The 25,560-nt window shown below is 41.9% G+C and overlaps 12 protein-coding genes across 12 annotated transcripts; 6 read left to right on the top strand and 6 right to left on the bottom strand.

Annotated features, from left to right (window-relative positions):
* Window positions 1-46: 46 nt before the first annotated feature.
* Window positions 47-4,124, top strand: OGAPODRAFT_74552 (uncharacterized protein; the record flags this gene model as incomplete). The annotated part of the gene is made up of 1 exon (XM_018355900.1): window positions 47-4,124. The coding sequence occupies one exon, from the start codon at window positions 47-49 to the stop codon at window positions 761-763; it is 717 nt and encodes a 238-aa protein (XP_018213007.1). The 3' UTR covers window positions 764-4,124.
* OGAPODRAFT_80992 (uncharacterized protein) lies at window positions 111-4,859 on the bottom strand. The gene is made up of 3 exons (XM_018356478.1): window positions 4,741-4,859; window positions 3,720-4,128; window positions 111-3,694 (listed from the first exon to the last, which is right to left on the bottom strand). Exon 3 carries the CDS (start codon window positions 3,480-3,482, stop codon window positions 774-776), a length of 2,709 nt encoding a protein of 902 aa, XP_018213008.1. The 5' UTR covers window positions 3,483-3,694; window positions 3,720-4,128; window positions 4,741-4,859; the 3' UTR covers window positions 111-773.
* On the top strand, window positions 4,485-4,859 carry OGAPODRAFT_15150 (uncharacterized protein; the record flags this gene model as incomplete). The annotated part of the gene is made up of 1 exon (XM_018353531.1): window positions 4,485-4,859. A coding segment is annotated over one exon (337 nt), but the record flags the coding sequence as incomplete, so codon positions are not given.
* A 225-nt stretch (window positions 4,860-5,084) lies between these two features.
* On the top strand, window positions 5,085-7,455 carry OGAPODRAFT_96525 (uncharacterized protein; the record flags this gene model as incomplete). The annotated part of the gene is made up of 1 exon (XM_018357902.1): window positions 5,085-7,455. One exon carries the CDS (start codon window positions 5,085-5,087, stop codon window positions 6,705-6,707), a length of 1,623 nt encoding a protein of 540 aa, XP_018213010.1. The 3' UTR covers window positions 6,708-7,455.
* On the bottom strand, window positions 5,086-7,514 carry OGAPODRAFT_96528 (uncharacterized protein; the record flags this gene model as incomplete). The annotated part of the gene is made up of 1 exon (XM_018357903.1): window positions 5,086-7,514. One exon carries the CDS (start codon window positions 7,512-7,514, stop codon window positions 6,717-6,719), a length of 798 nt encoding a protein of 265 aa, XP_018213011.1. The 3' UTR covers window positions 5,086-6,716.
* A 784-nt stretch (window positions 7,515-8,298) lies between these two features.
* Window positions 8,299-11,845, top strand: OGAPODRAFT_80996 (uncharacterized protein; the record flags this gene model as incomplete). The annotated part of the gene is made up of 1 exon (XM_018356479.1): window positions 8,299-11,845. One exon carries the CDS (start codon window positions 8,299-8,301, stop codon window positions 11,797-11,799), a length of 3,501 nt encoding a protein of 1,166 aa, XP_018213012.1. The 3' UTR covers window positions 11,800-11,845.
* Window positions 11,846-11,904: 59 nt separating this feature from the next.
* OGAPODRAFT_91830 (uncharacterized protein) lies at window positions 11,905-15,496 on the top strand (the record flags this gene model as incomplete). The annotated part of the gene is made up of 1 exon (XM_018357044.1): window positions 11,905-15,496. One exon carries the CDS (start codon window positions 11,905-11,907, stop codon window positions 12,361-12,363), a length of 459 nt encoding a protein of 152 aa, XP_018213013.1. The 3' UTR covers window positions 12,364-15,496.
* OGAPODRAFT_15151 (uncharacterized protein) lies at window positions 12,264-15,496 on the bottom strand. Its single transcript, XM_018353532.1, has one exon. It carries the CDS (start codon window positions 14,689-14,691, stop codon window positions 13,546-13,548), a length of 1,146 nt encoding a protein of 381 aa, XP_018213014.1. The 5' UTR covers window positions 14,692-15,496; the 3' UTR covers window positions 12,264-13,545.
* OGAPODRAFT_10908 (uncharacterized protein) lies at window positions 12,360-13,190 on the bottom strand (the record flags this gene model as incomplete). The annotated part of the gene is made up of 1 exon (XM_018353254.1): window positions 12,360-13,190. One exon carries the CDS (start codon window positions 13,188-13,190, stop codon window positions 12,360-12,362), a length of 831 nt encoding a protein of 276 aa, XP_018213015.1.
* Window positions 15,497-15,750: 254 nt separating the features above from the next.
* On the top strand, window positions 15,751-18,373 carry OGAPODRAFT_15152 (uncharacterized protein). Its single transcript, XM_018353533.1, has one exon. The coding sequence runs from the start codon at window positions 15,781-15,783 to the stop codon at window positions 18,361-18,363; it is 2,583 nt and encodes an 860-aa protein (XP_018213016.1). The 5' UTR covers window positions 15,751-15,780; the 3' UTR covers window positions 18,364-18,373.
* A 15-nt stretch (window positions 18,374-18,388) lies between these two features.
* OGAPODRAFT_91833 (uncharacterized protein) lies at window positions 18,389-19,822 on the bottom strand (the record flags this gene model as incomplete). Its single annotated transcript, XM_018357045.1, has 1 exon — window positions 18,389-19,822. The coding sequence occupies one exon, from the start codon at window positions 19,820-19,822 to the stop codon at window positions 18,389-18,391; it is 1,434 nt and encodes a 477-aa protein (XP_018213017.1).
* A 4,738-nt stretch (window positions 19,823-24,560) lies between these two features.
* Window positions 24,561-25,511, bottom strand: OGAPODRAFT_91835 (uncharacterized protein; the record flags this gene model as incomplete). Its single annotated transcript, XM_018357046.1, has 1 exon — window positions 24,561-25,511. The coding sequence occupies one exon, from the start codon at window positions 25,509-25,511 to the stop codon at window positions 24,561-24,563; it is 951 nt and encodes a 316-aa protein (XP_018213018.1).
* Window positions 25,512-25,560: the final 49 nt, after the last annotated feature.

Below are 25,560 nucleotides of genomic sequence, written 5' to 3' on the forward strand. Positions count from 1 at the left end.
AGTTTTCATGACTAGTAGCTTTGAGTTTCACCTGCTTCGGGTGACTATGGCTCAACTTCTCAAAGCACATGGCTTTGATAAATGCAACAATCGGGCGCTGGACCTTGTTACTGACCTTTACGTGCGCTATTTCCAGCTGCTCTTACAAACTGTCACAAAATACATGGAGGCCCGCAATGACATTGAGCCCAACATTCAAGATATTTCCGACGCCTTTCTGGAGCTCAAAATAATCTCTCCAGCGCGCAGACTGGACGCCTTTGATTCCGATCGACTGGTTACACAGGGTCTAAACAATTTCGAATACTGGTTCCAAAGTGACATAAACACGCGACTACGAGAGGTGGCTAGACCAAACAAAGAATTTCTCACTGAATTGGCAGAGCTGAAAAGCTCGATGGATAGACACACGAAGATGAACAGTTTGACTGCAGCATTGGGCCAAGCTACTCCAGTACTTCACAGGCAGCCTACCCAGCCTCTGGAACCATTGAGCGTGCCGGCAGATGAAAACGAGCCGATTGAAGATGGGATACGATTGGACCCGGACTGGATCCGTTTTGTGCTGCGCGGGCAGCTGAGCGAAAAACCTGACACGAAATTCAAAGGAACAATTCTCGATGAATATGTTCCAGAAGACTTACAGCAACCTACATCGACTTCAAATAACGATCATGTGGTCTTCGGACCAACTCCAGAAAACCTGGCGCAACATTTGCCTTATGCACAAAATCAAAAAGTGGACGATCCCGATGACATATAGCTTCCATATTCTATAAACGTCTGTTAGATTTGAATTTCTTCTGTTTCCGCTGAGGTTTTTGGATCTTGTTGGAGGTTTTTGGTTTCGATTTGGACTCGGTGTCCGACTCTTCGTCCCAATCGATGTCATCTCCTTTCCTATGCTTGTATCTAAGTCTGTTTTTCTGGCCTCTGATTGGACCTTGTCTAACCGCTTCCACATAAGCATCAATTGAGTCCTTATTGAGCACATCTTCCTGCTCTTCGGCTTCTTCAATGATCAACTTACCATTTTTGGTCTTGAATTCGTTCTCCAGAGTCTTCTTGGTGAATTTCTTTGGTTTCGAAGACGATATATGAGTAAGTGTTTGTTTGTCCAACAGATCGAGCGGTACCTCTCTAGATTCCGAAATATATTGTTGAGGCTTTCCAGATGGCTGATCCTCCTCCTCTTCGGATTCGGAATCGCTATACAGAGCTGCCTCGTAACCAGACATCACTCCTGATTCCGCGGCATTTGTACCTGTAGCTTGCGACTTCTTTCTCTTAGCCCTGGCCTTTGATTTCTTGATGTTGGCAACAAGTTTCTTGTCCTCCTCGGGGATACTTTCCTCCACAAGATCGACACCAAACTTACGGATCAGTCTCTCAATGATATGTTTAACCTTAGATTTGAAATGGTTCTTGTGCTCGTGAGACGCGGCCATCAAGTTGGTCAGTAAACCTTTCATGTTCTGTGCAACCATCTCTTCCGGTAAACTCAAAATCGCAACCTTGACAAAACCAAGCGTGGCCTTGATAATTTCCCTATTCTTGGAGGTCAAGAATAGTTCAACTGTCTGGTAAAGCTCGGACAAAAATTGGATATCTAACTTTGAGTGATATTCATACACTAAGCGAGCAAGCGAAGTGATAGCAGCACTGATCATGTTGGGAGTGGCGCCCACCAAACCTGCAGAGCAGATGGTGAAAAATTCTTGAAGCGAGGCGGTTGAGTCGGGCATCTCGGGGTCATTCATCGAGTTTTTAACTGTAGCTCCTTCAAATTCAGCCATTTTAGCAGCCATCACGATAAGAGTCTCGTAAGCAGATTCCCTGGTCTTTTCGTTCAAACTTTTCGTGCTGATTATCACCTCTGAGACAACAGCAGGAATGAAATGCAAGTTTTCTGCTGGCAAAATCTTGATGATATCGAGAATCAGCGCAAATCTCGGTGACTTTGCTGCAGTCAACGTGGTTTCTGTGGTTTCTAGAAGAAGAGACAAAATATGAGATATAAAATTCAATACCGATTTTTGTCCAGCATCAGCTTCCAGTAGTCGACTGATTATTCTGTAAGAACGCTTTTGAATCTGAACATCTGCTATTTTGACTGTTTGGTTGAAGATTGAGAATAAGGCATTATAGCAAGATTCAGGGACGTACTTGGCCATTAGTACTATCAAGTCCATCATGGTGATCGACAATTTTGGAATGCTCGATTTCGCAGCCGGCTCCTCAGTCTTTATCATATCAGTTTCCTTCTCATCATCCAATGCCTGCTTCAAGATTGAGCAAACTTTGTCAAAAGTGACAGAAAGATCCTCTGGTTTCGAAATTTGCAAATATGCATCGATTGTGTCCAGAACAAAACCTCTTTGAGCCATTGAAGTTTGAGAGAAAACATTGAATAGAACCGACAACAATTTGGATGCTTTTGTGGTCGAAAGGTATTCGATATTCTTTTGAGCTTCCTCTAAGGGGAATTTCTGTGCCAAAACCACATCTTCCAAAACGCCTAATGAGTAGCTAACATTGCTTTCCACCAGGAGCTTGAGAGCATGACAGATTGTGTTTCTCAAATCGGTTTTTTCATACAAAAGCCCTGCAAGTTTAGAGGCAAAATCGTCGGTGAAACTTTGAGTTAAATCGGTAGGAAGATCACAGAAGTGAGGCAAGAGAGACCAAATTTGATCCACAATGGTAGCGAATATCTTAATGTTCACAGATTCTGGGTTTCCTTCAGCGATTTTTTGCTCAAAAAATTCCACGTTTGGAAGAATCTCAGAGATGTAAAAACCAAGACTAGCATGTCTTACATTGTCCCGCAGTAACGGTAGTAGCCAAGCTCTTCCAGTGGCTTGCGGATTAGTCAGATTCAGTGGAAGCACTTTCAAAACTTCTTCTGGTCCAATCGAGCTGATAGCAACAGCAATAACATTTTCGCTGACCTGGTTGAGTTCGAACCCTTCCAATTCATTGGATCGCCATTCTCCAATAATATGTAGATGGTTAGTAAAATATGGGCCCGCACGAGACCCGAACTTAGCCAGGATACTTGTGATGACTTCACAAACTTCCTTGGCAGATTCCCTATACTTGACTGTCAGATATTCATCCGTTAGCTCAGAAAGCTGTTCTATTACCTCTTCGACGTTTTCAAATTCCTCAGGGAGTGTCTTTGGTGGCTCAAGAAGGTAATTCACATCAACAGAGTCAGTAATAATTGCAATCAGGCATTGGGAAGCACTAATACGGACATTAGGACTTTCACTCAAGAAGAAGTCTCCCACAATTTTAAAGACTTCTGGTAGCTTCAGAATACATTTGTATGCATCCACAGACTTAGAGTAGGAAGTGAGAGCCCTAGCAATAACAGCCAGCCAAGATGGTGTCAAATGCTGGTCATTAACAGCAGGTTTGAGATCAAACAGCACGTTCAGGACTTGAACAAACTTATCTTCGTCAACTTTGTCATTCATGGATTGAAAGAGCCCTTCGAAAGCTTCAAAGGAGGAAGAAACCAAGTATTGGTCACTGGTCTTTGCCACAACAAGAAGAACATCACAAAGCGGCAATATTTGTTTCAAAGGCCATGCATTGGCCTTTGTAATAGCAGCAATCAATTGTAAGTTGTGTATTATTTCAGTATTGAGCTCTTTATTTTTTTTTCTTGTTGTTGTCTCTCCAGTAACTTGATGACAGAGTTTAGTGAAAACTCGCCACAAAGGGTTGAGCCAGGATGCTCAAGAGAAGGACCAGCCGGAACAGTGCTCAGAATTTTGTGCACAGCCTCTTGTGCTCTCTTTCTAACCTTTGGTCTGTGATCCAGTGACAGCTGGAGCAGACCAGTGAGGCCTCTTTTGGGGCTAATCTTGAAATTATTCGAATTGATCCAGGCACCAGTCTCTTGGGCAACAAGAAGGCTTTCAAGTACACCAATGCTTGATCTCAGTAATGGGGCAGCAGACTCGTCGCTAGACAAGGCAGGTGCTAGACGTGCAACTATTTCACTGAATTTTGATCTTAGGAGTTGCTTTGGCGTATATGGAGACACCAAGTCCAAAAAGTAAAGAGCCACAGCAGCAAGGTTGCTATCTTTGATGTTCTCACCATCACAGCACTGATCTAAAAGAGAAAGGAAAGAGATAAAATATGTAACAGGAGTCTGCTTCTGCTTTTGATCTTCCAAGTTTTCCTCGACAGCCTGTAGCACTAGTGCCAGCTGTTTTTGATTCTCAAGTTTGGAGTTAATCTGTGTTCTTATTCTACCAATTCGTGACTCCAACTCCATGTCTAACAGGAGAGGATCATCTTCGAAGGTAGCCATAATAGTAATACAGAGATAAAAAAAAGTTGAAAAAAAAAAAAAAAAATTTCGATATGCGTGTAAGGGTGTGAAACTGATTTTTCATCTGAGAGTTTTCGATTTTTTCAGAAACGAACACAATCATGAAGGGACTCGTCAGATTGAGGTTAGCCCGCATGGGAAGAAAACACCAGCCATTATACAATATCGTGGTAAGCCACAAAAGAACGCGCAGAGATGGAAAACCAATCGAAGTGATAGGGACTTATGATCCAAGACCTAGTCCGCTTACTCCTACACAACAAGCGGAGGGGGTGATACCAATAAAAGATGTGAAGCTAGACTTCGAAAGATCAAAGTACTGGATTTCAGTGGGCGCACAGCCAACTAAAACTGTTGAGGATTTACTTAAGAAAGCTGGCATTCTTTACCCAGAGTGGCCATCTCCCGCCAGAAATGCAAAAGTGACACCTCGTGCGGAAATTCCAATAGAAGGTAAGAAGTTCGCCTAAATACATGTATATAGAATTAGGACCCCTCATTACATTAGTCCGGATGTGTAAATCGGCCAATTAAATTTTGTGGTCGGACCGGTAATCTTTAGGCTATTTTGGTGATGTTTATAAAAACTTCAGATGGAGAATGTCAAGGTCAAATGGAGCCACCACTTGCCCTTCACTAGCATGACAATAATCGTTTCAGGTCTGTAATGTATATATATATATATATAAAGCGCCTTTTATCCACTATTGCTCCCTAAACTTTTTGGCTCGCAATGTCTTTACAAAGTCTGATCCAAGTTTCAAATAAAACCGCAGTCATTGTTCCTGAGTCTAAGCTTGAGCTTAGCTACTCTCAGCTGAACATCATTGTCTACCATCTCCAATCGATATTTACAAACTCTGTTAGTCCCCTTACCGATAAGGGGTCACAGAAGCAATTAAGGATCGCAACCTGCCTGCCAAACGGGCTTGAGCTTATTGTTTCATTTCTTGCTATTACCACAGCAGGAAACGTCATCACACCGCTTAACCCAAAGTACACCAGATCGGAATTTCTCAGCTATCTTTCTGATCTGGAAACGGATGCTGTCATTGTTCCTCGCTACGGTCACTTGAAACCAGACTCAGAAATTGTCTCTGCTGCCCGCGCAAGCCCTACAAATCCCTTCATTATTGAAATTTGGTATGATGCAGCACGATCTTTGCTTCAGTACGAGATATTCCATGCACAAACATTGGCATCTATGTACAATTCAGTTATAGACAAATCGGGCCTACCTCCTGAGCAACCAGGAAACCACATGCCGGGCCTTGCCAAAAACTCGGACATTGCATTGATACTGTTCACCAGTGGAACTACAGGGAAAGCAAAAAAGGTTCCCTTGACTAATTCCAATCTCACTAGTTCGATGATAAATATCATTAAATCATACAAACTAAGAAGCCGTGACAGGAATTATGTTATTATGCCTTTATTCCACATCCACGGACTCCAGGTTCTGTTGGCATCCCTCGCATCACAAGGCTCAGTTGTCGTCCCGAACAGGTTTTCAGCGTCTATGTTTTACCCGCATCTCAGAGAATGGAATTTCAGTTGGTACTCGGCCGTCCCAACTATCCATATTATCCTCTTGAACCGCCGTCTCCCCAAGGAACTCAAAGGAAAGCTGCGGTTCATTAGGTCTTGTTCGTCCTCGTTACCACCAACCGTCTTCACTAAGCTTGAGTCAAATTTTGGATGCCCGGTGGTGGAAGCCTACGGCATGACCGAAGCATCACACCAAGTCACCTCAAATAACATACCCTTTCACGGTAAGATATCCAGGAAAGCTGGTACGGTTGGCATTCCTCAGGGATCTGTGGAAGTCATCATCATTGACGAGAATCAGGCAACTCTGAACAAGTGTCAAGTTGGGCAAATAGCAATATCCGGACCCAATGTTACATTAGGGTATTTGCAAAATGAGACTGCAAACAAAGAGTCGTTTTTCAATTTCCAGGGAAAGCGTTTTTTCAAGACGGGTGATCTGGGAATGTTTGATAATGAAGGACGATTAGTCCTCAAGGGTAGAATAAAAGAGATTATCAATAAGGGTGGAGAAAAAATCTCACCTGTTGAAATCGATTCAGTGGTGAGCTCGCATGAGAAGGTGAAGGAGTGTGTCTCCTTTGGATATCCCGACAAGAAGTATGGAGAAAATATAGGATGCGGCATAGTTTGCAAGAACGGGGCCTCTTTGACAGAGTCCGAACTGACATCCTGGCTCCAAGATAGATTGGCAAGCTTCAAGCTGCCACAAAAAATCTATATTGTTCAGGAATTGCCCAAATCTCCAACGGGTAAAATTAACAGGAGGCTAATGAGCCAGATCTTCGGCCTAGAAGCAAAAGTTTGACGGAAAAGTTCAACTGAAAAGCCAAGGCCTGCAATCCCAGAATTCGTCTTTGATTATGTCGCAATGAAGTTTCTTGATTTCTGATTTTTTGAGTTTCTTTTCTAATCTTTGTGCTTGTCTTTTGGACAGGTCTGTGTTTACATCGCTTTCGAAGTCCAGCTCCCTTACAAGGATGGTGCCTTTTTTGTAAATTTCTGGCTCATTGTTGTAATTAATGCCAAATTCTTTGAACAAGATCTCATGCTTGTCTGAACTCAATGTTCCAATAAGCCTATTTTCTGCTTCTTGAGTCGTTAAACCGCTTTTGACGAGAGACCAGAATGTAGTATTGTACAAATTATTAATATGACAATCAACTTGTCTCCATCTGAAGTAATCTTTCACCAACTCTTTGGTTGGGTAGCAAACTGTTCGTGCGTCAAAAGTCGGAAGCCGGTCAGGCTGAAGTGGTTTCGCAGGAAATGACTGGTTCCAGTAGTATTGGTAATATGCAGTAATCGTAGATGCAAACGTCGAGATAAGCTTGAATTCTCTTCTTTCAAACAAGTCGCATCGTTTTTGTAACAAAAATGAGTACTCGTCGGAGTCCCCATAAGCCATGATAATATTAGGGATGGTTTCCATTAGTTTCAGCGCTGCTGAATTCATTACCTCGAGAGCGCATAGATCATTTGGTTTCTCGAAATCATATTTGGATGAAAACTTATGAAACCCTCTTCCATCTACACGGATCACTATGTAGGTTTCGGGGAGGAGTATGGATTCCCTTTCGAAGTTCTTAACGTACTCGTATCGTGATTTAGCCATGAACTTTTTTTTTTAGGGCTGTGTATCAATTGTAGTAGATGGTAGCACTGAACAATTGTGCAGCGAACTTTTATAAGAGAATGACCTCATTTCATCATCCTAATGACAAACCGTAAATATGTCACATTCCAGTGTCCCTTTGCGGAACATAAGTACAATTCCCGAAACTTGATATTTGTTGGCCTTTGCACACTGGAAAACCACATGGCTGCACACCACAACGGCTTTGATAAAGTATTAATTGTGGCTCCAATTCAAAGAGAGATTGTAAACCCATTGTTTTTCTCAGTATTTCAAGTAAAACCTTCAAAAAAGCTTCTATATTGATTACAGACTTCCTCGCGATCGGTAAGCGGGACTTGCCAGCTGGATATTGACATAGGATGACAGAGTGGATAAAGGATAAGACGACTTTGTAGCGGCTCTTGAAAAGGCTATTTTATATTTCATATTGAGTTGGGATTAACATGATTTGAGGTGATTAGCGATTGAAGTTTAATTGATCTGGTCATTAACCACCACAAATTTTAAACCTAGCACTTTGATAATCGAGAGGATTTGACTAGTGATATTCCTCACCCAGTTTCTCACCAGTTAGAGCAATGGCAAAGCAACGAATCATGTGACCCATAATCTTACAAGAATCGCATCCGATGGTATTTGTTATACTTGTGGCATATCAATTCTCAGCTCAAGATCCCTCCTTATCACATAAATTGATGTCGTGGGATCTGAAAAATTTTATCTGAAAAAAATAAAATTTTTTTAAATCAGCTACATCCTAATGACTACAGCAAAGTTCAGAACCTTGGAAAGGGAGCACCGCTTCAAGAACCCTCCGAAGGATAGATCGGCCTTTCAGATGCTTTATGACGCTGTCAGGCCCCATGTCGGATCGTTCAACGCTTTGACAGAGGGGCCCAATGGAGGGCTTTTGAACTTAGCCGTTAAAGACATTGGAACAAAAACAATTTTTGACACTAATGATGCCACTGGCTCGGGAAATAAACTGAGAATAAGAGTTGACTCTGTGCAGATTGCCAAACCGCAAGTTCCTTCGACCGACAAACTCTCGGTCGTTAGAAACACCTACCCTGCAGAGTGTAGAGAAAGAATGACCACTTACCGGGCGAGACTCCTGCTCAAAGTGTGTTGGTCTATTAACGATGGCGAAGAGATCAGTGAAGTCAGAGAAGCAGGTCAAATCCCGATCATGTTGCAATCCAACAGATGTCACCTTGAAAACCTGTCCCCTGATCAGCTTATTAAATTAAGAGAAGAGAGCGATGAACTGGGAGGTTATTTTATTGTCAATGGTATTGAAAAACTGATCAGAATGCTCATTGTGCAAAGACGCAACCATCCGATGGCTATCATCAGACCATCGTTCGCTAATAGAGGCACATCGTATTCGCATTTTGGTGTTCAGATTCGCTCGGTGAGGCCAGACCAAACTTCGCAGACAAATGTTTTGCACTACTTGAATGATGGAAATGTTACGTTCAGGTTTTCTTGGAGAAAGAACGAGTATTTGATCCCTGTCGTGATGATCTTGAAAGCATTGATCGAAACTAATGATAGAGAAATTTTTGATGGTGTGGTGGGTGCCGACACTGGAAATTCTTTCTTGACAGATCGTTTGGAGTTGTTGTTGAGAACTTATAAGAACTACAATCTCTACTCTCAAAAAGAGACCCTAGCATATCTTGGTGACAAATTCAGGGTGGTGTTTGGTGCTACCCCTGACATGTCTGATGTCAGCGTGGGTGAGGAAGTTATCAAGAGAATTGTTCTAGTCCACTTGGAAAACAACGAGGACAAATTCCGTATGCTCTTATTCATGATCAGAAAACTCTACTCTTTAGTGGCCGGAGATTGCTCTCCAGACAATCCGGATGCAACTCAGCATCAAGAGATTTTGCTGGGGGGCTTCCTATATGGAATGATTTTGAAAGAAAAAATTGAGGAATACCTCCAAAACATCAGATTGCAAATACAATCTGACATCAATAGAGGCATTGCGGTGAATTTCTCAGACCGGAAGTACATGTCGAGAGTGTTCTTGAGAATCAATGAAAATATTGGCCAAAAGCTGCAGTACTTTTTGTCAACCGGTAACTTGGTTTCGCAATCTGGATTAGACTTGCAACAGGTGAGTGGTTACACTGTGGTGGCAGAAAAAATCAATTTCCACCGTTTTATTTCTCACTTCCGAATGGTCCACAGAGGTTCGTTCTTTGCGCAGTTGAAGACCACGGCGGTCCGTAAATTACTCCCCGAATCGTGGGGATTTTTGTGTCCTGTCCACACACCAGATGGATCTCCTTGTGGACTGCTAAATCACCTGGCCCACAAATGCCAAATTACTACCAAAGCATCCGACGTCACAAAGGTCCCAAAGCTCCTCCACAAGCTGGGTGTCTCACCTACTGCGTCCGCTATAAATATATCTGGTCCAAATGTTTGCTGTGTTCAATTGGACGGTAGAATCATTGGCTGGTGCTCTCACAAGCAGGGAAAGATCGTTGCAGATACCCTGAGATTTTGGAAGGTGGAAGGAAACCACGATATTCCGCTCGATTTGGAAATTGGATATGTTCCGCCATCCTCTGGCGGTCAATATCCAGGTCTTTATCTGTTTGCTGGACCTTCGAGAATGGTTAGACCAGTCAGGTATCTTCCTTTGGATAAAGAGGATATTGTTGGTCCCTTCGAGCAAGTTTTCATGAATGTTGCCGTTATTCCTTCTGAGATCGAAAATAATATTCACACACACGTTGAATTTGCACCAACCAATATCTTGTCCATCCTAGCTAATTTAACACCGTTTTCGGATTTCAATCAGTCGCCAAGAAACATGTACCAATGCCAGATGGGTAAGCAAACCATGGGAACTCCTGGTGTTGCGCTGTGCCACAGAAGCGACAACAAGCTCTACCGTCTTCAATCAGGTCAGACACCAATCGTTAAAGCCAATCTTTATGACGATTATGGGATGGATAATTTCCCTAACGGTACCAACGCAGTGGTTGCTGTTATATCGTATACTGGGTATGATATGGACGATGCAATGATAATCAATAAGTCCGCTGATGAGAGGGGATTCGGTTACGGAGTGGTGTACAAAGTTGAAAAAGTGGACTTATCCTTGAATAGAAAGAGAGGAGATCCAATCACTCAACATTTTGGCTTTGGAAGCGATGAATGGCCTGAAAGCTGGAAAGAAAAGCTAGATAACGATGGGCTGCCACACATCGGAGTTCACGTGGAAGAGGGGGACCCTATTTGCGCTTATTACGATGATATTTTGGGCAAAACTAAAGTGAAGACCTACCATAGCTCTGAGCCAGCTTTCATTGAGGAAGTGAAGCTTCTGGGAGACGACAATGGAACAAGCGAGTTCCAGACGCTTTCGATAAAGTACCGTATCACCAGACAGCCATTAATCGGAGACAAGTTCTCGTCAAGACACGGCCAAAAGGGTGTTTGTTCGAGAAAGTGGCCTCAAATTGATATGCCTTTCAGCGAGACTGGTATTCAGCCGGACGTGATCATCAATCCGCATGCGTTCCCATCGAGAATGACTATTGGTATGTTTGTCGAGTCTCTTGCCGGAAAAGCTGGAGCTTTACACGGTATTGCCCAGGACGCAACTCCATGGAAGTTCAGCGAATCTGACACACCAGCCGACTATTTCGGTGAGCAGCTCCAAAAGGCCGGATACAACTACCACGGAAATGAGCCGTTGTATTCTGGTGTGACAGGAGAAGAGCTTCGCGCCGACATATACATTGGTGTCGTTTATTACCAAAGATTGAGACACATGGTGAACGATAAATTCCAAGTCAGATCTACAGGTCCAGTGAACTCTCTCACATTGCAACCTGTCAAAGGTAGAAAGAGACACGGAGGTATTCGTGTGGGAGAGATGGAGAGAGATGCTCTTATTGGTCACGGAACATCTTTCTTGCTTCAAGACAGACTGCTCAACTGCTCGGATTACACACAAACTGCCATTTGTCGATCATGTGGCTCGTTGCTGTCCACGCAAATGTCTGTCCCTCGTATTGGCACTCAGGCGACTACGAGATGTCGCCGCTGTGCCAAAAAAGTTGATCGTGTGCTACAGAATACGGACGAAATGGATATTTGGGAGGACGGTCAGGGAACCAAGTTTATTGGTGGCGGAGATACAACCACTGTTGCTATTCCGTTTGTTCTCAAGTATCTGGATTCTGAGCTGTCAGCTATGGGTATCCGCATGCACTACAATGTTGTGCCCTAGAGGATGGGAAATTTTTACATACCATAAAACCTTACACCGGATGTACAAATTTCCTTAAAAACTAATTTCATTAGATCTATCGCGTAAAAGCTGTACAAACAGACGATGAGCGAACTGCACCTGCCACAGGGCTACAATCTACGCCCACTAGAAAAGGAAGATTTTGACAGGGGATACCTGCAAACATTGGAGACTTTGACATCGGTAGGTGATGTAGATCAAGAGCACTTCAATGACATAGTTGATTACTGGAAGTCACAGCCCAAAACTTATAAAAACTTGGTGATCACCGACTACGAATCGCAAGTGGTGGCGGTTGGGTCATTGATTGTGGAGACAAAATTGATTCACAGCTGTGCCAAAGTAGGCCATATTGAAGATATAGCTGTGAGACCCGATCAGCAAGGAAAAAAGCTGGGTCTGTATTTGATTCGTCAGTTGATTGAACTTGCTAAGGAAGAAGGCTGTTACAAAGCTATATTAGATTGCGACCCAAAAAATGAGGGATTCTATGTGAAATGCGGAATGTCCAGAGCTGGACTCGAGATGGAGTACCGTTTTTAGTGCAAGAGGTTTTTGACAAGATGACTAACAGCCCCAGCTATGCCGTCTACCTTCACCAAGACATTGAATGTGTCGTCGAGGTCGACGCTAGTCTCGCCATAGGTATACATGCACTCCAATTTGGATTGGAATTCGCCAACAAATTCGGCGTCGTCACTGTCAAACGAAATCTTCCAATTCAATGTCAACCGCTTGCCATCTTTGGTAATACTTACAATCTGGCAGTTTTTAAATCGAGCAAACACAGCTAGTCTGTCGTTTTGTAATTTTGCAGAAATATTGTTCACATTGTATTCCGCGCCAAGGCTATCAAATAGCTGTGTCCAGAGCGCTAATCTGCGCTTTGCTAAATTAATATATGAATTAGTTGCGTAGATGAAAAGTGACAAGTTTCTCTTGGCACATGCAAGCCTAATTAGCTTGTTTATTTCTGCCATTTCGCTCACAATTGAGTGTTTCGATTTTGTAATTTCGAGATTTTCAACCTTCTCTTGTGAAAACTCAACAGCTACCTTGAACTCCAAATAGTATTTAAAAGTTAAAGTGAATGTAAATATCCCTGCCCCTTGTTGAACATCAGAGATAACCATATGAGGATAGAACATTTTGACAAGATGGAGCCGCTTTTCCATATCGATTGATGGGAGATTGGAATGTTCTTGGAGTATTTGACAAGTTTGAAGGTATTCTTGCAAATTGAATTGACTCTCACCACTTAATTCGATTTTGCGCTTTCTGAGCTCATCAACCCTTTGGACCAAGTCATCTCGTTCGAACTCAAGGTTCAATATTTGTTGCCTGAGGTTGAAATATTCCTCTGCAGACATTGTTTTGGTGAATTGCAAACAACTTGATCCTCCTTGAAATCCACACACGACCTCAAAACAACAAGTTGAAAAAAATAGCTTTTTCAAACCATTAAACGTGCAAAATGGTATCCACGCCAGAGCTTAAAAAATTCGTGGATAAAAATCTCAAAGTTACACTCAACTCATCGAGAGTAGTCAGAGGGAGACTCGCAGGATATGACCTTTTCCTCAACTTAAACTTATCAGATGCTGTGGAACTAATTACAAATAAACAATTTACAGAGGAAGTGAAAGTGGGAAGTTGTATCATCAGAGGTAATTCGGTCATTAGCATAGAACCAGTGGAATGATAAGCCTTCTGCCACCACGTTCGCTATACATCAGAAAAGGCCTTTTCCAGAAATAAATCGTGCTCTGATTCCTCTCTGTCCGCCGAGTCGTCAACGAAACTCACTATCCGTCTCAGATCTTTATAATAGTTGATCTGAAACTCATCCAGTTTGTCTTTGTGCACGCTTGAGAAATTCTCGTCGCTTTGTGTAATCAATAGATAGTCCAATTTGTGCATGCAATTTAAATGCCCTAGTTTTAATCTTTTGCGTTTGAGGTCATCCGCACGTTTCAGTATAAGATCTCTCAGAAATAAGGCCATGTAGTGATTTTTGTTTCGTTTATTAATCATCATTTTCGATGTTGACCCAGATCTAACATCTGAACTTAATAAAGCTTCGATATGGCTCAAGTTAAGCTTGATCGGCCCAATGCTGGTCTTCTTCTTTTTGCGTGCTTTATCTCCTTGCAAATATTCACCTTGGGGGTTGGACTCAGCATTCGCTGTCCCATTTTCTTCCGTGTTAAGAGCTTGTTTCAACTTTTTTATATCTGAGTCTTCGAGTCCCAACGCCGTTAAGTCAGCATCCGTATCATTAGCATCCGTTGACTTCTTCGACTTTTTAGCACGTTTTGCTTTCTTTGACTCATCATCACTTGGAGCGTCATCTAAGAATTTGAGTCGTAGATTTTTCATATAGAAGGCAAATGCCTTTTCATTTTCTGTATCAACATCGTTGATCAATTGAGATGGGTCCTGGCTTTGCTCAGGTGAATATTTCTTCGTTGGGGGCACGAGCTGTCTGAGCTTTCCAATGAGGTCCAAGTTATCATGAGCAATTTCTTCTGCCACATTCAGTCTAGAATCAATTGTGATAGGAGCTAACGAGTTATTATTGAAAGGGTTAGTTAAAATCTTCTCCGCTTTGAAGTCAGTCTCCAAGAAAAGGTAGATCAACCATAAAAACCTCTTCACCTCGTCGTTTGGATCTGACTCTGATTTCAGCCAGATGTCATTGAATAGAGATCCCGAAGAAGTGGCAAAGCCCGTACGGCCAGTGTCGTCGGTTTCACTTTGTGGCAACTGCTGAGCAGTCGGGAAAAAAAGCTTTCCAATTTCATATTCATGAACACAAAGCAGAAACAGTAAGCTGACAACGTTCAGATGGAATTTATTGTCTTCGTTCATCCCCAAAATGAACTCCTTGAAATTTTTTGGAACTTCTTGGTTCAAGTCATTGATTGATTTGAGTATTGACTTAATGCGGGGCGTATCTTGTAATGGCTTCACCGCAGACATAGGGAAGTAGTTTTTCGTGTCTTCCGTCTTGAGTCTGGCTTCAACAGGATGAAGGACGTAGAATTTTTCAAAGATAGAAGTATGGTCTCCGACATGCAAAGAGGGGACAGAATGATAGGTTCTAAATTGCGATTTCATCGCATGGTCAAAATTCACAGTCGTATTCAGGCGGCCAATATTAACGAGAATGCTGATAACTGAGAAATTTAAGGCATAGCTTAGATCATGCGAAAGGCGATCTTTCAAGACTTTCGAAACCTTGCTACTCTTCATGAGAGTTACGAGGTAAAGCTCAAAGAACGTCAAATGAGATCCATCATTATAATGCTCCGTGCCAAATTCATCTCTGTAGTATTTGAAATGCTCGGGCCAATCGAAATTCTCCCCCGACTTTTTGAAAGGGTTAGAGAATACTCTGTTGTTGTTGAAGAATAATTTCATCAAAAAAACGAAGCGTATATCCTTTCGCCAGTAAGGCTCCCCATCAGCCTTCTTCAAGTGTCTAGTCCGTGAATTGGTCAGTACTGATGAATGTAGCTTCTCTTTAACTCCGTCATCAGATTGTCTTTTGCGTTTTTTCGTATCATCAGCTTCCGTGATCTTATCTTCAGAATCGACTGGAAGTGGATCTGAGAACTTAGAATACTGATCTGTCAGTGGATCGGTGGGTTCCATATTCTGATCTGCCTGCAAGTTATTAGTTATGCTGTCATGAACTGGATCGAAAGACATGTTTGAAAAGTGTTCAAATCTTTACGACCTCGCATTGGACAAAATGGTGCACGGTTGTCAAGATTCTCAAGGAACCCTTTAGTCTGATTTCTTTTCTATTATTTCAAGCCAGATAAGTGGAGGTGTAAGGATTGATCGTACACGTGCCCTGGGGCCCATGATTATTTAATTTTTGCTGCACTACATAATTGTGACGTTCAGAAAAGTTGCATTGGTGTTTATTTGAGCCTAGTAAGTCAATACAGCATGTTGTTTGGAGTGAAGCTCCAAAACGAGGTGTTTCCTCCATGGAAAAACTATTACATCGATTATGATCATTTGAAGAAGCTGTTGAAGGAAAACGTTATCGAATCAACAGAAAACTCTACTAAGGCAGGATCCTCCTCAGCTATCAGTGCATGGTCTGAAAAAGATGAGGCAGAATTTGCTTCGCAATTGGACTCTGAGTTGGAAAAGGTGTATACTTTCCAGATTTCGAAGTACAAGGAACTCGATGAGGAAATATCTAAGCTGGAACTTCAAAGCGAAGAGTACTTGAAAAGCATTTCCGAGAAAAAAAGCGCAGATTTTGACGCCAAGGCATTTCAGAAAAAGCTCGAAGAGCTTTTGTGGTTGGCAAAGGAATTAGATCACTTTGCGAGACTCAATTTCACTGGATTCATTAAGATTGTCAAGAAGCATGATAGACTGCATAAAGGCTACTCTGTGAAAGCGTTGTTGAGCGTAAGAATGAAGTCATTACCATTGAATAACATTAGTGAGGACACTTCTCCATATCTTTTCAGAATCTCGACCTTATACTCTTTTGTTAGAGACCAAATGGGCTCTAGTTCGTTGTCGACTTCTCTTCAAAACTCGATTCAGAAATTGTCATCATCTGGAAGGATCTCGACTACTCCAAGTGCCTCGCTGAACAACGTGGGTCAAAAAGACTATGGATACAAAGTTCTCAAGTTCTGGATCCATCCTGACAATTTAATGGAAATTAAAACCACTATTTTGAGACATCTTCCGGTCCTAATTTATACTAACCAGAATGACGACGATGATGATGAGTATAATGTGGACCCAAAAATTACATCTCTCTATTTTGATAACAGACAGTTCGAATTGTACAACAATAAACTACTCAAAAATTTGAACAAAACGCCCTCGCTTAGGATAAGATGGTCAGGAAAACTAAGGGATAACCCAGAACTCACGATCGAGAAGAAGATCTTTGACTACGACACAGGGACTTCTAATGATGTCCGTCTCTCATTGAAGGAGAAGTATATAAATGACTTCATTTTCCAAAAAAATCCCAAAGACGAACAAGAGGATATGGAGCTTCCAAACCGCCCGAAGAATGATTCCAATACCAAACTGACCCTTGAGAAGTTTGTCAAAAGATTGGAGAGAAAGGGCATCTCAAAGGAATCAATTGATAAACTCTCTTCCAACTTCAAGGAATTGCAACAATTCATTAGAGAGAACGATTTGCAACCGACTTTGAGAACTGTTCACACGAGAACTGCATTCCAAATGCCAGGTGACGATAGAGTTCGAATTACAATCGATTCTGACATTTTGTTCATCAGGGAAGACTCTTTTGACCCTGACAGGCCAATCAGAAATCCAAGAGAATGGCATAGAATGGACATTGATTCCTCAATTGACGATCCGTATTCGCTTCTTAGAAAGGGTGAGTACACCAAATTCCCTTATTCCGTCATGGAAATCAAAGTGGCCAACTCTATTTTCAATAATCCTTCCTCCAGAACCCTAGCTTGGATCAATGATTTAACTAATGGGCATTTAGTAAAGGAGGTTCCAAATTTCTCAAAGTTCATCCAAGGTATTTCGTCTCTCTTTTTGGAAGATGACAATCTGGATATTCTTCCTTTCTGGCTTCCGGAGCTCGAGAATGACATTAGGAAGAATCCCGAACAAGCCTATCATGATTCAAGAGAGAAGCAAATAAGGCAGCAACAGCAGGACGAGATATTAAGGAATTTGAAAAAGAAGGTTAGCGAGAGCCCTAATCCTGTGACCAACACGGGAACGGTGCATTTGGACCAAATAGTCGAGGAGGAAGAGGATTTGGACGATAATGAGTCTTCCGATGAAGAGTCTGCCACAGCCTTGAGCCCTTCGGGGAAATCAACTTTCAACTTGGTTTCGACTTCCAATACTCTGATTACATCTGGTGCCCCATCTGAATCCAAAAGTTTTACTGAACCTCCAAGAAAGAAAAAGTTGAATGTTGCTTCCTATTTTATGCCTGTGTTTTCTAAAGTATCCAAACTAGAAGGATACGAGTCTGAAGATGAGGAGATTGTTCTGCCTCCAGGAGTGGTTAAGCCAAAAACTTTGATCAAGCAGTCTGGCCCAATCAAAGTAGAAGCTAAAGTTTGGCTTGCTAATGAGCGTACATTTGTTCGGTGGTTGCATGTCACTACCTTGCTGTCAGCATTGACATTCACAATATATGCATCTGTGTCTTCGTCACACATCCCGGTTGTTGCCACCAACATTGCGTACATCTACTTTGCGCTGACCCTATTTTCCGGAGTTTGGGCCTATGCAATTTACATGAAGAGGCTGGAGCTGATCAAGCTCAGATCTGGAAGACACTTGGATGGTGTCTTTGGTCCACTGGTTGTAGCGCTGGTGCTTATTTTCAGCTTGTGTCTTGAATATTATGCTGGCGTGAAGAAATACAACGAAAAACACTCACTACTTACCAGTGAAGGCGTACTCACCTCTACCAATGATGAAGTGAATGCGCTGCACCCAATAGCAAAACTTTCATTACAAAAAATTGTCTCCTTTTTTGACTCTATATAGTCAATGCAACGATATAATACCTGTATCAATTTTTCAACAGGCTGAGCTTGATTGTATTGACTTCGTCTTTTGTCACCAAATAATCATTGAGTCCCAGTCCATCATCTGTTGCTATACATGTCAGCAATACCTTCAAGTTAGCAAGTAAGTCGTGGTCATCAAGCTTGGTAAGATTTTCTGATTCGAAAATTTGCTGTAGATTCTTTAATAGTAGTGATAATCCAAATTCAAACCGGATAGCCAGGTTACTATTTTGAACAACAAATAGAGGGTAAACACGAAGCTTAGTTTGCATTTTAGAGACTGGATCCGTAATGTATGAATTAGAGCCAAAAAACTTGAGTGGATATCTCAAAGGTACGTTCAGATAGTTTGACAATTTGATCACAAGGAGAACCACTATACCAAGTAGTGAATTGGTTTTCTCTATTTCGATGCGAGTCATTTTCAGATAGTTCAAGCTTTGTGGGAGCTTGTACCCAAAGAGCGAGAACTCGAGGTTATCAGATATTGCTATAGGAAAAATTGTTAAGAGTGTATTGGCTATTCTGGACTTTTCTTTCGATATTCGCAATATTATGGACTCTAGGTCCAATAAGTAGTGAGCATAATCTTCGCGCTTATACTCTGTCAATAATCCGTGACGTGTTTTACATTCCTTTGCGTGCTGAATGTCGGTAAGACGAGAAATTTGCTGCTTGAGAAGTTTATTGCTCAATTTTTGACTATCAATGAGCATTTTCAGACAATTGATGACCACTGGACTGCTCTTCGGGGGCAAGGAGTCTCTCAATAGTGATTCAATTTTATCGGTGAGAACTTTCTTAGAGGAAAGCAGATCCACCAAGCAGACAGTCAAATTATTCAGCTTCATAATCTGATCAAAAGTGCAGGTTGGCTCTTCACGAAGGTAACTCCCAGCACTTTTGTTAGAATGATAGACCTCCAAGTCTTTGATCACTTCTCTAGGCAAATATGTGCTTGACTGTACATAGTAACAGTCATCATTTAACTTGAGAAGCAGCAAATTTGGTTCGTTCCTCAACTTGGATTCTATGACCTCGAAATCGCTACCAAGATTGACCAAAAATGAGAGTTTCACATTATATCGTAATAGCAATTTCCACTCCATATCTATTTTGGCGTAAAGGTTGATAGTGAATGATTTAAGAGATAAACCAGAAAGCTGTATATTGTCCCAAATATGTATCGAGTCAGAGAATACTCGACTAATGTAAAATGGGCTCTTGGTATCTAAAAAATGATTGATTGTGAAAAAGCACTCCAAAAACATACGCTTGTTGATTGCCTGAACCTCTAGTTGACGCTCCACAGGATTAGCTCCTAATTGAAGCTTATCTTGACTGGGAAACTCTTCATATCGAGACAATTGAATCAGGTCTCCTACCTGGCTCAATGTCTTGACCTTGTTATTCTGGGTAATTGCAGTGTTGGCCATATTTACGGTGGATTTTGTCTTCAATCTCAGTAATCGGGGATCTTTGCCAGACACATTTTCAGGTAATTTAAGGTTCCTCACCACGACTGCCTGCACATGACGAATTTTTCTTTGGTTTCTAGCACTGAAAGCTTGTCGCTGAGATAAGTTCCAGCTTCTGGACTGTTCGCATTCCAGGTGAGGTACAGATGTCATCAAGTATTTGGTTTTTAAGATTATTTATTTTGCACCACACAGCCAGTCAGATTTTTTTCAATGCCTTTCATGATAACGCTAGCTCATTTTTGCGAAGTCCATGGTCCGTCCATGGTGATCTGTACCCAAAACGTTCATTCGGGAGAGTCTGAAGACTCTTATTATGGAACAAAAGTACCACCATCCTCAGTGTGCAAGTCATGTGCATTCATTGTACCCCACGAGAGCACAAGTCTCCGGACGCAGTCCGGAGATCAAACTTACATTAGCACGCAGCATCCATCTTCACAACCCAGATATGCAGCTCTACGTCAAACGATTATGCGAGTCTTCACGATTGAATCGAATCATGATATTAATAAACCTTTGAGTTTTGGAGATTCTAAGAACGGATATTCTGTGAGTCTGGGCTTCAAGCTTATAGACGATACCGCTAGGGGGTCGGAAAGACGATATTCGCTTATTTTCACTAGCGACAGTGAGCAGAAATTGTACGAAAACTACTCCGTTATACTTGATCAGCTGACTGCCATGGTCCATTTCATAACGTCAAAATCGATGCACATCATCGAGAACCGTCGCAAGAACGAAAACAATAATGAGACATACCTGCGTAGGGGGTCTCGGATGCCTAAAAACAGAAGCATCATGGACTTGTTGCAAGATGACAAGTTTTTTGTAAGACTACACTTGTGGGCTTCATCATTACTCGACCAATTAATAGTATAACGATACACAGCGCATAGAGAGAAAGCAAGAATGGATTTAGGCAACCTCTTGGTCTGGGTAGGTTCTCAAATCCAACGTAAGAGTTTTAGAAGTATTGAGCTTCTGCTCTCTGTAGATTCCGACCAAAGCATCACTTCGTTCGAAAAGTCCATTTTTCAGGCTGATAACGATAAACTGGAAATTTGGACCTGCGTTCTTGGCAATATAATTAGCAATTTTGTTCACGTTAGCGTTGTCAAGGGCTGCATCAACTTCATCCAACACAAAGAATGGTGAAGGATGATGCGAGTGAATCGTAAACAGCAGAGCGAGAGCTGCAATAGTTTTCTCTCCGCCAGAGAGAAGCTCCATGTCTCTAAATCTCTTCATTGGGGGCATGGCATGATACTTCACACCGTGCAGATACGGCTCATCTTCGTCTTCCAGAGTCAGGTATGCAGATCCCCCGAGTGGAGAAACATTGGATTTCGTGAGGTCTTTATAGACTCCATCTATCGTCGCTGCTATGTGGTTGAAGGTTTCCATGAACTGTTTATATCTCTTGGATTTGACAGTCTGGAACTCTGCCGCAATCTTTTTCTCCTCTTGCTTGGCGTCAGAAAATTCTGCCTCCAAATCAGCGAGTCTCCGTTGAACATCTTCCAGTCTTTCGCGAGCCTTCATATTAGGGCTCATTGATGATAGTTCTGCCGTGATTTGATCAATTTCTTTTTTCAAGTCGCTCAGCAACTCCTCAAGTGCTCCTGACTTGAAGCGAGACTGCAGGCTTGTGAAGTCAATCTCAATTTCATCCGCAAGCATATTCTCGTCGTCTTCTGATTCATCAAGGGGGATGTCATCCATGGAGCCAAATGTCAATGGCAGCTGCACGTTTTCTAGCTTGCAGTTTTTCAGGATGTTCCTTTTTTCAATCTTGGCTTTCTCGATCACATCTTCATAATTGGCAATCTTCTTGTCGATCTCGGCGACCTGCAAACGCACGTCAGAAACTCCGTCTTCCAACTGCTGGTAATCCATTAGTTGAGCTTTGCGTTGGCCACTAGCTCTTTGCAGCTCCTCCATGAGCACTTCATGTTCACTTTCAAAGGTGTCAAGATCGTTTTCTATCGTCTCTTTGCTCGAGACCAGCTTGTTATAGTTTTTCTCAAGATTTGACATGTCTTTATTAAGGCGGTTGAGGCGTGATTGATACTCATCCAGTCTGTCTTTTTCGAATCCAAGTTTGTTCTCGAGATATTGGATCTGTTTGATGTATCTTGCCTTTTCCTTAGAATGACCCCTTGACTTCGATCCGTATGTTTCTTCGTATTCGGATATGTTCGCAAAGTTGTGTTTTTGACAGAAGGTGGCATAAACCTCCTGCTGAATACTTGAGAGTTCCTTATTGGTAGAATCCACCTTTGACAATGCTTCTGTGAGCTTTTCTTTTAGATCTTGTAGCTCTTTCTCCAGTTGCGCCTGTATACTTCTTTGATTCTTGCTTTCAGAATCAATATCTTTCATCAGCCTATCCAGTTCGAGTCTGGCATTTTGCAGTGGAGGAATCTGTGCTTCTAATGTCTCTACCTCATCCATAAGCTTTTTTTCAAGAAGTTCACTAGTCTTTTTCCTTGAAAGTTCTTCCAATTTGGACTTAATTTCCTCCTTTTGGGAAATTAGTGCCTGGATCTCGGATTTGTCCCATCTTCGGCCCCCATTTGGTGTCAGACCACCCGTCATAAGACCAGATTTGTGAATTAGAGATCCCTCCAAAGTGACAACTTTCACGTCCACTTTTTTCTCCCATTTCACATATTTGGCGACGTCCATATTATCACAAACTATCGAGTTTCCACAGACATATTGAACAGCTCTTTCCAACTCAGGATCATATGTGACAACGTCAAAGGTTGGACGCACGTGCTCATCAATATTGCGGAGATAGGCTTGAGGAGGCTTTGACTCAACAGAGTCCAAAGGAATGAATGATGCCACTCCTGCCCTTTTCTCTTTTAAGTAGTCGATGCACTTGTTTGCAACACTGAGATTGTCCACAACAATCGCATCGAAATTCTTTCCCAGAATTGTGGAGACAGCAAGCTCATATCTTTTCTGTGTTGGCTTGCACAGATCGCACACTAGACCTCTAACCCCAGGAAAGAGTCTTTTGAGTGAGGAGCAATTTTCACGGAGTCTCTTCTCCCTGGCAGTTTCCCTCTGGCTTGCATGGAGCTCATTCAGTTGAACTAATACGTCTTTCAGAACCGTGTTCAACTCAAATTCTTCCTGCAAGATCTTTTCTTGGGTAGAACGCACAGCATAAAGTTCTTCCTTTTTCTTGTTGGTGGCATTTTGGGCATCATTGGTTTGAGAGACATTTTCTTGAATTTTAGAGCTAATTTCTGCCTTTTCGGTATCAAGCTCCCGAATTCGAGTGCTGACAATTTCGTTCTGACGTGAAACGTTTTCGATTTGCAGGTTCAAGGAGTTCACTGAATCCTCAAGGTCAAGCAATTTGGACTCGATATGTCCACCCTTCATCAAAAATGCCTCTCTTAGCCTTTTGTACTCCTCGAGAGCTCCAGTGCTCAGAGTCTCTACCGTGGTCGCATCGAACTCCCTCATATAGTTGTCATACGCTTTTTGAATCGTAGTTAACTGCTTCTCAATTGTCTCAACAACCGCGTTCTGTCGTTCGTGGTCATCGGATAAAGTTTCAATTCTCCTCTTATAATCACTAAGTTTTTTGGACAATTGCAACACCTCGGACTTCAGGGGGATCAAAGCTAGCTGCTTTTCTTTGATTAGAGTGGCCTTTTTCGAGATCGATCTTTCGATCTTATGATATTCACTATCATCCTTGTTACGTGCTTTAATCACGTTTTTCATCGCAGCTTCGTTGTCTTTTAAAACCTTTTGTAGATCTTTCAGTTCATGAGTGGCAGATTTGAGTTCACTCATACTCTGCTCAAGCTCCTTGTTATTATGGTATAGTTCAGTCAAGTACTTTGTCAAAATCAAATCGGAAAGTTCTTTGCTTTTCAGGTCGAATTGTTCAATTTCCATAGATTGGTTTTTGTATTGATTGAACTCCTCCCGAAGTGCCTTTTTCCTCGAATTCAACAATGCAGTAGTGTCGTGAGCTTTCTCTTTCTCCTCCATAAGCACGTCATAGTCTTTTTTATGATCAATCGAACCACTAATATTCTCGATCAGCCGCGTAAGCTCTTCCGGTGATTGCGACGCGATCTTCTCAACATCTCCCTGAAACACCAAGAAATTCCTAGCTTTGATCAAGATATTTTCTTTCCTTAGCACATCTGCATACTGAGTCGCGCTCACAGTTTTGTTGTTGATTCTGTACTCGCTAGTACCTGTCTCGTTAATACTTCTTTTGAGCTTCAAGATATCTCCGTTCGATTTTTCGTAAATAGCCATCACGTATGCCGTGCAGGGATCATTCTCCTTTTCTTCACCATCATCACTTTCACCCAAAACTCTACCTCTGTAAATCAGATCTTTCAAATTGTTTGATCTTAAATGGCTAGATTTGATTCCCAACACGAACGAGATCGCATCCATCATGTTGGATTTGCCAGATCCGTTAGGTCCAATGATGGAGGTGAAAAATGAGCTACCAAAACCAATAGACGAAATGCCCCGGTACGACTTAAAGTTGTATAGCTCAAGACCAACAAGTCTCCCCATTATTGTTGATTTGCAATGTAATTAATTATTTCAATATATTTATTACGCGTTAGCTTTTTTTCCCCTTTATCTATATCTATTCGAGTTTTCACGCGTTGCAAAATATATAAAGTGAAGATAGACGCGTCTATTTTTTCATAAGTGGACCATTAAGTTGGGCTTCAAAGATATCGAAATCGTACACTTCTTCTGTCAAACCGCTTGACTCACCTTTGAGATATGCCTTAACTGCATCTCCCCAGAGAATCTTATTTTTATAAATAGCAAAATCATCTGACAGACCGTCGATGGCGCCGCAAAAGTCCTCAGCCCTATTTTCGGCTTTAATTTTTGTCAACGGAGTGGTGTAAGTCCTGATAAACATGATATCAGCCTTGGTCCTCGGTAACCTTGTAAAACACTGTTTTTCGACTCGCATAAACACTTTGTTGAAATCGAGATCTTCAGGAGAAAGCGGCTGGACTGACGATGATGTGCGAGTTCCGTGATTCATAGAAGGAGCAAATATGTTAGTATGTGCCTGCATACTCCAATTGTACCTAACAAGAAACTCATTGACGCGAAGTCTCTCAAAGAATTTGTTCATTGAAACTTTCAGCCGCTCAAGGTATTGCGGAACAGGACCATGGATTGCAGTCAAAGGTTTATTAAATTTTTCGCCGGGAACAAAGCCATTTGGGTAGCAGGAAATACCTGCTCTCCAGACATACTCGTTCTGAAATTCACCCTCGTCCCCATTTTTGAGTAAAATGATAAAGTCTTCCTCAATGGTGCGTCCCAAAAATTTGAGGACTTCTAGTCGATCCTCCGATGTAGGATCCAGTGGAAAAGACTCATCTTTGATCTTGTTATAGAAGGTGGTACCATTATCTTTTGTGAAAAAATACATCGGATATTTCTTCATTAGGAAGTCAGTAACGGTGCAATACAATTCTTTCAGAGCGTATTCTGCGGTAGGATGGCAAGCCATTGAGATATCAGCTCTTTCATTCATGATTTTTTCTCTGAGCTTTGTGGACTTCAAATAAGTATTTTCAATCACAATGATGTTTTGCGGATCGGCTTTCTGAATAGCCATATTGATCCTATAAGGTGCGTTCTTGAAAGGCCTATAAGGCGCTGGCTCC

This window comes from Ogataea polymorpha (genome assembly GCF_001664045.1).
Source record: "Ogataea polymorpha strain NCYC 495 leu1.1 chromosome Unknown OGAPOscaffold_1, whole genome shotgun sequence".
NCBI lineage: Eukaryota > Fungi > Ascomycota > Pichiomycetes > Pichiales > Pichiaceae > Ogataea > Ogataea polymorpha.

Coding starts and splice junctions, on each gene's coding strand:
- OGAPODRAFT_80992 (XM_018356478.1), bottom strand. CDS start 3,482: ATGAATGACAAAGTTGACGAAGATAAGTTTGTTCAAGTCCTGAACGTG.
- OGAPODRAFT_15151 (XM_018353532.1), bottom strand. CDS start 14,691: ATGAACGAAGACAATAAATTCCATCTGAACGTTGTCAGCTTACTGTTT.
- OGAPODRAFT_15152 (XM_018353533.1), top strand. CDS start 15,781: ATGTTGTTTGGAGTGAAGCTCCAAAACGAGGTGTTTCCTCCATGGAAA.